This window comes from Drosophila miranda, chromosome XL, assembly GCF_003369915.1.
Source record: "Drosophila miranda strain MSH22 chromosome XL, D.miranda_PacBio2.1, whole genome shotgun sequence".
Taxonomy (NCBI): Eukaryota; Metazoa; Arthropoda; class Insecta; order Diptera; family Drosophilidae; genus Drosophila; species Drosophila miranda.
The window spans coordinates 6,113,460-6,127,936 of NC_046673.1; the positions used below are offsets into that span (position 1 = coordinate 6,113,460).

The window sequence follows — 14,477 nt, forward strand, 5'->3', positions numbered from 1 at the left end:
GGAGCAACGCCTTGGTATTGAATCTACAGGACGTGCGCACTGTTGATGGGTCATTTTCCTCCATTCTTCCTGTAAAATTCGGCACAAATCCTTTTAATTGCTGTTTTTTTTGGGCAACGACTTGGCTTAAAATTCCCCACAAGTTCTCTATAGGGTTCTGGTCGGATCTCTGCGGAGGCCATTACAAAACAGTGATTCCCTCTTGGTAAAGCCACGACTTGACTATCCTGCAGCAATGTATCGGGTCGTTGTCCTGTTAAAATAGCCAGGCAAGTGGCAAATTATCGGCATGTTCTCCAGATAATGTGTTACTCAGAATGTCTCTCTACATTTCGGCGCTTATAATACCTTGAATCTTCACCAGGGGACCTTGGTGTAGTTCTTGTGGCTTAAGTGTATGAGCACCACTGTATATATAATTACAATCGTCATCGTAATAATCACTTACAGTGGCGAGCACGTGCGGATACATGTTTATCACTTTTCACTTTAAGCGCCTGTAAAATCTTTAAAAATGAATCAATCCTTGTGATTTTTTTGTTTAAAGATTCATTATTTTATTGAGAATGAAAAAAGACAACAATTTCAATTCAAAGAGATCCATTTCCTTAAGAGATTTTAATTTTTTCAAAAAAAGAGCATGTATCCACTTTTGCACGTTTCAAATTTTTTTACCTTAATAATTTTTTAAAAATATTTGTTCCAAAGGGCCTTAGCTTTTATCATATTCCGAATAAGTATTGGCATGCTCTCGACTAAATTTAGTAGGTGCTGGCAAGGCATCATGCGCCACTCCGACCTCTCGCGCTCCCAAAGACTCACCCAATCCCTTTGGTGCAGACTCCTATCGATTTTCAATGCGATTTAGATCTGGGCCATTGAGCAGGCCACTGGATTAAGTGAAAACTCGAGTTATTGGGACGATTTTTCACGAATCTAGCCTTGTGCGTCGGGCTACCGTCTGGCTGGAAAGTGATCTCGGATGTGGGGAAGACACATTTCTCTATAAAATTTGACAAAATGGGTTCCTAAATATGAAGATAATACTCTTTCTTCATTATTCCATCGATTTTAACCAATTGGAGAACGTTCCATGAGTGGACGCTCTGCGTACGATCGGCCTGACACCGGCAGTTAGCCAGAAAAAACCTGCCCTCTCCCACAAAAAGTGGCTGCGCATCTTATATTTAGCGAGGAGCATAGGAACTGGACCACGGAAGATTGTAAGAAGGTAATTGGGTCAGATATACCAAAATAAACCGTTTTAAGCCTGATCGAAATGAATACTACTGTTACCGCTCAAGTGGAAAGCTGAAAAATCATCAAGTCAAGGAAACAATAAAGCATGGACGAGGAAGCCTGACGGTGTAGGGCTGCTGCACTTGGTGGAACGTTCTCTCCGTCGGTAGCCCGACGCACAAGGCTAGATTCGTGAAAAATCGTCCCAATAACTCGAGTTTTCACTTAATCCAGTGGCCTGCTCAATGGCCCAGATCTAAATCGCATTGAAAATCGATGGGCTCTGTTTAAAAAACACTGGAAAAGTAGGAGTCTGCACCAAAGGGATTGGGTGAGTCTTTGGGAGCGCGAGAGGTCGGAGTGGCGCATGATACCTTGCCAGCACCTACTAAATTTAGTCGAGAGCACGCCAATACTTATTCGGAATATGATAAAAGCTAAGGCCCTTTGGAACAAATATTTTAAAAAAATTATTAAAGTAAAAAAATTTGAAACGTGCAAAAGTGGATGCATGCTCTTTTTTTGAAAAAATTTAAATCTCTTAAGGAAATGGATCTCTTTGAATTGAAATTGTTGTCTTTTTTCATTCTCAATAAAATAATGAATCTTTAAACAAAAAAATCACAAGGATTGATTCATTTTTAAAGATTTTACAGGCGCTTAAAGTGAAAAGTGATAAACATGTAACCACACGTGCTCGCCACTGTATGTATAATAGCAGACGACTGAAAAGAATCTACTCTGGCAGGAGGCCAACCAAGTTGATTGAAGTAAATTGAAGTCATCACTTTAAATTTCTTTTTAGGTTTTAATTCTATCATAGTTGGCAAAATCTTTTTTAAGGGCTACTTCGTTGGGCCCTAAGTGTATTTTGGTTTCCTCAGAATACTTTTTCTTATCTCTTTTTAAAAAAAATAATTTTTCTTATAAGAGGGTAATTTTGTTTCAAAATCTACTGTAAGGTCAGAAAAAGTCGCAACTGTTTCTGTAAAAGCTGCATATACGGAAGCTGCATCTTCCATATTTTATAAATTTTTTAGTGAAGAAACTGATATTTTAAATCTTTCCAGCACAACTTGCAATTGTTCGTCATGCATCCTTCATTATGGATATAGCAGCAAAACGATTTTAAAAAGCTTTTAAAATTACCTGGAAACTGCGGTGAAATTTTTGTGCAGTTTTCTAGCAAAAACGAAGGGGAACGTTGTGAGTTGCAGCGGACACCGTAACTCTACAGTTATACCCGATACTAAAACAGTATGGCTCTCCTCCGGCAGACGCTGCTAATATTAAACGACACGACAAAGAGTGCGTGCGAGAGAGACAGAAAATCAGTCTGAGCGTGACGTCGGGCGCTGCGTAGCCACTGCAAATTGATTTGTTCCTTTTGGCTATAAAAATGATCTGATCTGATCCAGATTCAGCAATCTGATAGATATGATCATTATCTATGATTCTGCGTTTTTAGTTTTCTCGTATCCTCAATATTGTGGATGCAACAGATTTTCGTCCTTTGTGGGGGCGGAAGGGGGTGTGGCGAAATTTTGAAACAAACTCGTCTCGGTCCGATATATTAGGAGTGTGGATACAAAATTTGGTTGCTCTAGCTTTTGTAGTCTCTGAGATCTAGGCGCTAATGTTTTACTCTAAGCAAAGCCGCCTATGCTACGTGTGTGTTAGAGAGAGACAGGGCGAGAAAAAATGAAATTGTTTTCTTGATGCTGGCTATAATAATAATACGATCCAATTCAGATTCCGCAGTCTTAAAGATATGGTCATTCTCTACAATCCTACGTTTTTGGTTTTCTCATATCTTTAAAATTGTGGATGCCACAGATTTTCGTCCTTTGTGGGGGCGGAAGTGGGCGGGGCGAAGCTTTGAAATGATTTTTGTAGCAGTGACATATCACAGAAGTCTGGATCCAAAACATTGTTGCTCTAGCTCTTATAGTCTGTGAGCACTAGGCGCTAATAGGGACGGACAGACGGACAGACAGACATGGCCCAATCGACTCGGCTGTTGATGCTGATCAAGAATATATATACTTTATGGGGTCGGAAACGATTCCTTCTGGACGTTACACACATCCACTTTTGCCACAAATCTAATATACGTAATAAAACGTAATTGGTATGGTATGTACATGGGAGAACCCTACAGCATATACATCTTTGTACAGCTTTTAGATGTGCTTCCGACACAGCCATTATCATAAAGCGCTTAGCGATGAATTCTCCTTTAACCAATGAGCAAAAATTTGTCCTCTTTCCCGAAGCTGTGCATAAAATTCCTCAATGGATTTAACACATTTTCTGGCTGTGCATGGCTTAAATTATTTTTGTTTTGATTTGTTTTTTTCGGGCTAAATTACCTTTATTTCTCTGCTAAAAGTCTGCTGGCACTCATAGCGCTCGTTCTGTTTTGCATTTGCACTCTCTGCCAGCTGCTCCCTTCTTTGTCTTTTGCTTATGCATTCATTCCGCTTTTGCTGTAGTTATATTCCACGACTCCCCGTGGCCAACGCTTTCTACTTTTGTCTGGCACTCCGCATTCATTCTCTGTTTTTATACCCGATACTCAAAATGAGTATTGGGGTATATTAGATTTGTGGTAAAAGTGGATGTGTGTAACGTCCAGAAGGAATCGTTTCCGACCCCAAAAAGTATATATATTCTTGATCAGCATCAATAGCCGAGTCGATTGAGCCATGTCTGTCTGTCCGTCTGTCCGTCCGTCCGTCCGTCCGTCTGTCCGTCTGTCCGTCCCCTTCAGCGCCTAGTGCTCAAAGACTATAAGAGCGAGAGCAACGATGCTTTGGATCCAGACTTCTGTGATATGTCACTGCTACAAAAATATTTCAAAACTTCGCCCCGCCCACTTCCGCCCCCACAAAAGACGAAAATCTGTGGCATCCACAATTTTAAAGATATGAGAAAACCAGAAACGTAGGATTGTAGAGAATGACCATATCTTTAAGACTGCGGAATCTGAATTGGATCGTATTATTATTATAGCCAGCATCAAGAAAACAATTTCATTTTTTCTCGCCCTGTCTCTCTCTAACACACACGTAGCATAGGCGGCTTTGCTTAGAGTAAAACATTAGCGCCTAGATCTCAGAGACTACAAAAGCTAGAGCAACCAAATTTTGTATCCACACTCCTAATATATCGGACCGAGACGAGTTTGTTTCAAAATTTCGCCACACCCCCTTCCGCCCCCGCAAAGGACGAAAATCTGGGGATATTCAAAAATCTCAGAGACTATTAAGGCTAGAGTAACCAAATTTAGTATCCGCACTCCTGTTAGATCTTACTATAAAACGTGTATCTCAAAATTTCGCCCCACCCCCTTCCGCCCACACAAAGGACGATAATCTGTTGCATCCACAATATTGCACATTCGAGAAAACTGAAAACGCAGAATCATAGATAATGACCATATCTATCAGATTGCTGAATTTGGATCAGATCAGATCATTTTTATAGCCAATAGGAACAAATAAATTTGCAGTGGCTACGCAGCGCCCGACGTCACGCTCAGACTGATTTTCTGTCTCTCTCGCACGCACTCTTTGTCGTGTCGTTTAATATTAGCGGCGTCTGCCGGAGGAGAGCCATACTGACTTAGTATCGGGTATAACCGTAGAGTTGCGGTGTCCGTAGCAACTCACAACGTTCCCCCTCGTTAGTTCTGTAGTTCTCAGCTCTCTTTGTTCTTTTCGACGCTCATCTAGATTTTAATAATTTCTCAGTAATAATTTGCAATATGATAATAGGGTTGCATTTCACACTAACGATGTAGCACTGGACAAGCTTGGTATTGGTATAAAAATCCAAATTGTTTATTTATTCCAAAAAGGATATATGTAATTATCATAAGAATTTTTGTTTGTACGGAATATGCATTCCTTATGCCTTTTTTGTTTGTTTATGATTACCATCTGAAAGACCCAAGAGGGCAACACTCAATGCACAAGATTTCTCTTTAAGAGTTTGTGTCAAAAGAAATCGTGCAATGAAATTACCAGAACGAGAACAGATGCGCTTGCGCGACTTTGGACTTACGAATATCTCGAATTGGGTAAAATATCTTTTGATAAGATAAAATTCATTAAGTCTCAAAAAGTATACGAAATTATTAAGTGCTTACAATGACCTCTTTGGTAATGGAGATATAATTCAGGCAGGAAAACACAGGACTTGCATATGTAGTTCCTTAAAAGAGGTTTACGATATAAGATTTAACTTTATCTGATATCTTATTTATGTCTATACCGTCTATATTTGTTGCAGAACCTTAAGAGAGAGATTGCCCCACCATTGCATCCCACGATGGACGGCTGAAACAGGGTTATGGACACAGACGACACGCCAATGAATTGAATCATAGATCTATGTAGTCGTTTTTTTGTAAACTATAACCGGAAGCAAACTCCGATCGTTTCACGGGGTTGATATTACAACAGCCACCCGTTCCAAGAGCTTTCCAAAATAACTGGGTCAACATGGAACTAAAAAACCATTTCCCCGGTGGTTCCACCCTTACCTAAATGGAAGTGAGAGCTTCAGGTGTGGGTAACCCAATCGCAGTGGAAAAGGAAGAAGACAAGTCCGACTGGGTTGTTTGTTGGTTTGTTGGTAATCAAGTTGGCTTTAGACAACTGTTAATTGCATACTTAGGGACGCAACGCACTGACCGGACAGACACGGATACAGAAACGAATTCAAATGCAGAACGCTATGCCGGTGAAGGCAGCCAGACCGTGGCAGACGTCTTTGATTTTAGCTCCGTTTCGCCGCAGTCTTTGCCCATTTTAACGACCTCTTTAATGTGCTTTAATTGCTGGCCGGGATGGCAGACAGGACTGAGCAGATTCCGACACGGCACACACTCTGTGGGGTTGTCCCGCAGCCATTTCTGGCGGATTTTTGCAAAACAAACATTCACACCCCCAAGTGGGAGGTTGAGTGAAGCGTAGAATAAAATGTGAAAAGGATAATACAGAAATATTTTATAAAATCCTTGTAGAGCTCTGATTTCAAAATAAATATTTTCAAATTAAGTCTTAATAATATTTAATATAAAGTTTTTTATTTTTAAAGTAAACATGAGCCACATTAAACATACTTTTTTCATAAATTTGAGTTGAAATAAATATGAATTCTGTTTAATTTCACTTCGCATTTAAAAAAACCAATCACCATTTGGTTTCTACTGATTCTGGGAACTTGTCTGTTATTCCGAATAAACTAAATTTGTATTCCTTGTATACCTTTAAAATAGAATCATTTGGTTCCATACCACACTTCCGTTTACCACGTGTAAAAACACACTATATATAATTCTGAGCAATGTCTCATCTGCCTCGCAGATCCAAAGAACAACTTTTTTTGGTTGGTGATATAAACCTATGCAATAAATACTGTTTATTAAATAGCATACGTGATTATACGTAAGCGTCGGGATTCGTATCGCAGCCGATGACTTTCGGCAAGGATGGGAAGGGGTAGCGTAGCTACTGCAAATTGGCTATTATAATGATCCCATCTGAACCAGATCAGGTAGCTGGATTCCACCGATACACTTGCAACAGTGTATTATCACAGTAGTACAGCACACAAAATTTGGTTGTTCTAGCTTGTATGTATTGTCTCTGAGATCTAATAGCTGAGATCTTGGGACGGACAGATAGAGATACATGGGCGAATCGACTCGGCTATCGATGCTGATCAAGAATATATAAACTTTACGGGGTTTGACCACAAAACTAACATATGTATCCCTAAACTATTCAAGTACCTAGTATAACAAACAGAATCAAAAGAAAAAATAAAAGAGAAAAACATTTATTTTGCACTCCTGAATGAACTTTTTCCGCATTAAAAATTTGATTTGATTTGAAAGCAAAACCCACATAACATGGCCAAAGTCGGTTCCTTTTTGCCAAGTTTAGACCAAAGATTTTAAAACAATAGTATTTTGTGTATGAATAGGAATACTTACCACGCAATATCTTCTTCTCGCGGTGTCCGTGACAGCGGAAGCCCTGGCAGGCCCGCGTCTGGAGTAGCGTCGGGCAGTGCTTGCCGCCGTTCTGAGCCACCTGCAGTATCTGGCGGCTGCGCGTCATCATGCCGTTGCCGCAGCTCTTGTCGCACTCGCTCCAGGCGCTCCAATCACTAGCTCGGCAGTCCAAAACTTCAAGATAAAGAATACAACGGTTAGGGGATAGCCTCAGATTGAATGCGGCTTAAGCCTACCCAACAAAGCTGGGACTCCACCTCCAGCTCCTCCACCAGATCCACCAAGTGCATCTTACACGCAGCACTAAGTGCTATGTGCGATGGCCACGCTCAAGTTTTTTAATTAAAAATTCTGCAGCATGGAATGGAAATTAATTAAAATCCATATGCCTTGATTGTACTTGCTTTGCTTCCACACAGCTCTGCTGTGCCCCAGCGCCCTGCGTCCGCCCGCCCTCCCGCCTTGCTCCTGGTTGGCTTCGGTTAGTGTTAATCAAACCCTAACCCAAAGCCAAACCCAAGCCAGCCCGTCTCTGGGGCACTAATGAAGCCACAAAATGCTCTTCACAAACGAATCGAAATTCGCCCCGTCTGCAAGCCCCGCATTTGCATTTGGAGGCAAGTTATTTCTTTTTTGCGGTGATGCTCTCACCGGACTCTAACCGTTCGTCCAGCACTCCAATTTTGGAATCAGGGGATCCGATAATCCGCCGTAAATCTGTTGTGACGTTACACCGATATTGAAGCTGGCGTGGGAGCTGAAATTAGCCTCTTAAACTGCCAGACCGATGCCATCATTCACGATACGGCAAACTCGTTACACAACTCCGAGTTTCTGCCGGGTCGATCGGAATGAATATCCCCAGCGATATCCAGTCCCAGCTTAGGGCACCTTCGCTCGCCGCCATAAAAACAATTTATATTTTTCATTTTCATTTTCACATTGCCTCCGTGGCAAGTTTCTGCCCCATGCCACTGGCTTTTTATTGTGGTCGTGCGAAATTAACAAAAAGCTGGAGGAGCCCAAAGATGGAAGCGCGAACAAAGCGCCAGGATAGTAAAACTAAGTGCGGGACGGCCAGACAGCGCTAAACGGGTGCGGAATAAAAAAAAAATAAATAATAAAATTATGATTTCAATGGATGCAGCTGCAGCTACAGCGCCTGCCACAGCTAGTGCTGCTGCTGCCCCAGGCACTGCTCGTCCTCCTGCCTCTTTGGTGGCAGAATGGCGTTTAGCATATTGTGCAGGGGTCCATGATTGCGAATTCGCTCAAACTTTTCACAAAGATCGACTTGGCCGAGCAGCGGACTGGCCTGCGCGACGGTGCAGCGATACCGAATTAGTTGGGGCCTGCCGCGGCAATAAACGGCATTATGCTGCTTAGCAATCATGCCACTTGATTGTCCCAGTGATCCGACACGGAGCTCAGTCCCCCGTCACGATTCCTGGCTGCACTACACTGCCATATAAAAGTTTCGAATGACTTTTGGCTGCCAACTTCAGGACACTGGCCAGCGCAAAAACTGAGCTGATAAAGGCACTATCTAGTTTGCACGCTAATCGCGGAAATCTGGGAACTTTCGAAATGGCAGGTAGCATAGGAAGGAAGGATGTGAGTGGAGCACAAATATTTAAAGTGGATAGCTGTTAGTAGGCGGGTGAACGAATCTTTAAAACCAAGTATGTAGGTTAGTTTAACCCGGACGGCACTCTTGGGTCAGACAAAGGACAATATGGCCCTAAGTTCTCGGGATGAATATGAAACCGGCAAGGATCGAGGTGTTTTTCGCGAAGGAAAGCAGCTTCTTGGGGACACCCAAGCAATTGGAATTGGTAGAACACCGAGTTTTCTTATCATTGCCACGTGAAGGAGCCAAACGGATGCAGACGAGACGCATCGAGATGAGGGTTTCGCTGCTGCTCTTGGGGATGGCTAGACCGGCCTCAAATCCTATCGTGGTAGATGCAGTAGGTAGTGGCTAGGTCTTGCGTTGCTCTCTTTGCAAATAGGCTTTTGATATTCTGCAGGGAGTGGTGCACCGCCACGTGCCGTACTTGTTTGTGTAGTACACAATGTTCACTGGTCACTCATTTCTCTAGACCGCCTGTGAACGTACTCAGCTGGAAAAAGTTCTCAGCTCTTAATGCATATCTCAGAAAACTATCGGAAAATGAGAGAAGAGATGGAAAAAGAAAGGCAGGCTAAGAAATGTCCCCTCCATAGGGATAAGCTTTTGATTCGGGTTTTCAATTTCAACAAACACGATATTTGAGACAAATATGAGACCCACTAAAGTGCCTAGATTCATTAAAATTAAAGTAAAATCTTGGCAAAACTGAGCTTAATTTGAGGGATGGTATCTAAGTTTCAGCTCCGTTTATTTTCACGAATTTCATATAGTTTTCTTTTGTGACTTTGCAAATCATTTGATGGAATTGGGCGAATGGAATTGTAACCTAGAAACTTTTGGTTAAATAACAAGTTGTTCTGGGAATGTTCTGTGTTCTGTGCCACAACAAGTTGGTAGATACAAATCAATCAACAGACCCGAAATATTGATATCAGCACACTTTCCGCGCTAAAGAAAAACATCAATGCAAAGCTGAGCTGATCTCAGTGAGATTTTTGGGTGAGATTTCTAGACACACCGAGTGCGCTCTTGCACCGGATGGAGTGTGTTTGGTTTTCGGCTCCGCTTTCGACTGCAATGAGTGGGTGCGCACTGAGCACGGAAAGGATCCTCCTCGGAGAGCATTTGATACTCGATAAAGTCGTAGGTGTCCAGAAACACTTCAACTATTGTGTTTCGGTCGATTTCGGGATGGGATAGCTATTTGGCAAATGCAGTAGCGACGTCCAGGCATTGAATGGCGTTCATTAGGGCGCATTGGTCCGCTGTTGGCCACGGCTTTGACCAGATGCGACCTTTCGGTTAACATTCCACCCATGGTTAACCCATGGAACACACACGTAAGGGCGTGTGCTGCATTCATATGCATCGGAAACCGAATTTGAATTTTTCATGTGTTCCAGCTGAGGTCTGAGCGCCTCGTGTTGACTCTGCCTTGGTCCTGTTAGCTCTGGTTCTCTAGGGGGGGGGTTTGATTTAAACTTTAATGCTGGCATCCAGTGGTTGTAGTGCGTACTCACACCCACAAAAGCCGAAAGTCAAACCAGCCAACAGGTTCGTGCAGGGAAAATTTCAACTATTTATTTGAGAAGCAGCCGGATTAGTCTGGTCTGGTTCGGTCCGGTTTGGTCTGAGCCGAGCCGAGCCGAGCTTAGCTCATTGAAGAGTGCATTAAGGGTCTGGGCCCATGTACGTACATGCCTCGTTTTGTGGTAATAGTTGGTCAAATTAATTGCACGCAAACACCCACAGATCTATGTATGTAGTATAAGGGGAAAGTTTTTGTTGAAAATTACTTGAGACAAGCCTTTGTGCATGGCTGAGAAGTCTATTAGCCAAATTGCAATTGCTGAACTAATCCAGAGATTCAAGTCCCCACAGTTCTAAGCCCTCTCAGCTCTCAATCCTCGCTGTTGAGGAAATGCATCTTCTTACTTTACTTGGGGCCAAACACCTGCTGTCGCTCTGGCTCTGGCTCTGGCTCTCCTCGCACCCACTGGCCCTATGGCTTGGCTGAGACACAAGACCTTGTCAGTTAAAGCCACTACGTTCCCGCTCGCTTTTGGCTGCATTTTTGAACTTAGACAGGGCAACACCTCGCCATCACAGTTCGGGGCAGCAAATTGTATTTAAGTGTTGGCCCTGTTGTTGGGCCATCTGCACTCTGCACGCACTTGTAATTGTCGTCGCCTGGTCCCGGTCGACAAGCCAGGGGCCTGTCCGAGGCTGTAACCTAACTGATGTGGCAGCCTAGAGCACGCATGTGTGGGTGCGAGTGGGGGCGGTGGGGGCGAAGTTGCCACTCCTCACACAGGCCTGGTTGGATGACTGCTCCAAAGGGCTATTATAACTTTGTCGTGCCGGGAGCCGAGCCAAAGCAATATACTACAGCACATGGAGTGTCCAGAAAACAAAGTTTAGCCAAAGCGGTTAAGGGTCCTGTGGGGCGGGCCATATCAAAGAGTTTTATTCTAGTTGCTTGCCATAGATTTCATTAAGTGCAACTATGCCATAAATATTAAGTGTGAGTGAAACTCAGGAAAAACACACATGCGAGTATACATATGTGAAAATCCCTTTTATATTTCATAAGCCTGTTATGCACGACATTTTTTGTTGTGAACCTTACTATGTATGGGCCGTATGCCTAGAAATAGTTAGTCTTGGCTCAGAGCCGTTTGAAACAGCACGCAACACAATTATCTCCAAAGTAAAGTGTTCTTCTTGAAATGAAAAATGTAACTCTTCTGTTTATATCCTTAATCTGAAAATAAGCAGTGTCAGAAGAGGGATTATGAGGATAGTTAAATTTGGGCAGCCAGCACTGCACTCACTTCAGTGGAGAGAACAGGCCTCAATCTTGGGGACTATGAGTTCTGGGATGAGCAAGCAATCAGACCCAGGTCGACAGTGGAGGAGAACAAGCCGGTGGCGGCCAATGGGCAGTTGATCGAGATGATGCGACAGATGATGAGTCAAGCGGGAGAAGTGAAGGATCAGATGCAGGATCAAGTAGAAGGTAAAGCCCAGTCACAGAGCAACTACAGGAAAACTCAGCGTCTGGTGAAGCAAATAGAAAGTCGTCTCGAAGATCGAATCCTGTCAATTGGAAGTGAGTGTTTCTGGTAACATCAAAACATTGATTCGAACAAACTCTTAACCGAATATGGGCATTTCCGCGAAAAGGTCAACCAAGAGTCAAAAAAAAAGTACCGAAGATATTGCTGTTTTTGATTATATATTATTTAGAAGTATTGAAATTTTATATTTTTGGGCTAAAATAGTGAATAAAAGTTCATATGTAAAAAATAATTGTAAGCGAAGTTGAGTTTGTATGTATCTTGCAATGGGTACGTTTTATAGGCTTATTTCGTTAAAATCATTACTACATTTAGAGTTCTCTTACCGTAGAGCTTCACTTCTTTAATTGTACTTAGATAAGTGAAGTTATGGTAAAAATAACAAAGACAGACAACAGAGCACGGAGTAACCGTATTTGTGCTAATCTTTAATCTGATCTTCTTTTATCGCATGAGACCGAAAAACAGCATAAGTTGTCAAAACTATTGCATTTATTGATAAGAGTGGGCGCAAATTTGTAGTTTACGTGAGATTGGCTCAACAGTCGGTAAAATAAAATTAAATAGTTATTGTTAGCTTCTTTCAATTAAAATTTAGATGGACCAACAAAATATTAATAAAAAAAAAGAAAAGCAAATGCGGTACATGGAAAAAATAAAAAATAACCCACAAAAACTTATGGATTATAGAGAAAAACAAAGAGAATTGTCCCGAAAGTACAGATTAAAATTGCGAGACAATCCAATAGAAGTTGAGAGCAAGTTAAAAAGAAAGAAAGAATATGATAGATCGAGAGTTAAAATGATTCGGACTAATCGGCAAGTGGAGAACAAGAAAAGTGAAAGGTATTGGAGCAAGCAATCTCTTGGAAAGGCCGTAAAGAAGGCAGAAAGGGCACTGCCAAAAAATGCAGAAAGGCGAACAAATTTTCTTGATGTATTAAATAAAAAATACAACGAAGACAAAAATAACATTGCTGCACAAGAGACAAGATGCAATCAAAAGCAATTGGATGTTGCCAAAAAGTTTTATTTAAAAGATGAAATATCCGTACAAGCTGCTGAGAGGAAAAAAACAATTATTGTCGATGGCCAATTAGTTTCCAAACGATACATGCTTATGACAATGGCAGAAGCTTTTGAATTATATAAAACCGAGATTGGTACAAGTGCCATAGGCAAAACCCTATTCTACCAACAGCGTCCAAGCCATATCGAGCTCTCAAGTAAGATGCCTTATAATATGTGCGTATGCATGTATCATGCTAATTTTACATTTCTGCTAGAAAGTTGCGCTACTGTTTTTAAATGTTTTTCAAGCAATTTTGAAAGCTTTCTAGGAACAGTGTGCTGCAATATTGAGGATGAAGAATGCATGACAGGCAATTATCAAAATTGTATTCATAACATTAAACATGAATTTGTTCCCTTAATATATTGGAACTACTTGGAAGAATGTGTAAATTGGCAGAATTGGCGTAAGGTTAATGGACAAATGGTATTAACCAAGGCTTTAGCTCCCCTACATATTCTCTTAAATGAACTGCAGGCAAAGTTACCTATCTTTAAAGAACACTTTTTTGTTAAACGTTGCCAGCAGAAATATTTTGAAGACGTCAAAGCCAAATTAAAACCAGGTGAAATTTTATTGCAAATAGATTTCACGGAAAACTACCGCCTGCAATGCCAAAATGAAATTTAAAGTGCCCATTTTAGTTATAAACAAGTTACCATTTTTACATGCGTGGCATGGTTGCACGGTAGTACGAAGTCATATGCTGTAATAAGCGACAATTTAAATCACGACAAAAATTCGGTCTTCACTTTTATCTCCAAAATTACGGACATAATGAAAATGGAATACGAGCTTTTTAAAAAAGTTTATATATTTTCTGATGGCAGTGGCAGTCAATTTAAAAACAGGTTTATAACGTGGAGCCTACCAGACTTTTTGGTGCATTTTGGATGCGAAGAATTAGAATGGAATTATTTCGCAACCTCTCATGGCAAGGGTGCAGTTGATGGAGTAGGTGCAGTTGTAAAAAGGAAAGTGTGGCAAATTCAAAAAACTAAAAAGGATGCTCTCCAAAATGCCTTTTCGTTTTATGAATGTGCACGACACAATATTAGGGGCGTTGACCTATGTTTCATTTCGACAGATGACATAGCGGAAGTCTCTGGAAAAATGAACGCAAAATGGGAAATAGCCAAAAATATCAGTGGCATTAAACGAAAGCATTTCACTTCATGCAATACTGAAATGAAAATAAAAATATTTTGTTATATTTTGTTATATATATAATTGCACACAAAACTGTATTGGAAAAAATGTCGCGTGAGTGACGTCGCGTGAGTGACCAAGAAGAATCCTTCGCAAAAAGTGACAAATTTTGAAAAATCATAAGTCTACTAATAAAGCTTCATATTTCTTATTTATGTCAAAAATATTTCAAGTTCAAAATTTGCACACAATTCGCAGAGTTTGCCGATTATTAGC

At 41.3% G+C, this 14,477-nt stretch overlaps 1 protein-coding gene across 2 annotated transcripts in view; it reads right to left on the reverse strand.

Annotated features, from left to right (window-relative positions):
• Positions 1-14,477, reverse strand: part of LOC108164872 — a 122,821-nt gene that overhangs the window by 24,630 nt on the left and 83,714 nt on the right. For both annotated transcript variants that reach the window (XM_017300815.2, XM_017300817.2), the window contains exon 3: positions 7,247-7,441. In XM_017300815.2, coding sequence (XP_017156304.1) covers positions 7,247-7,441 — 195 coding nt within the window. The remainder of the gene's footprint in view (positions 1-7,246; positions 7,442-14,477) is intronic.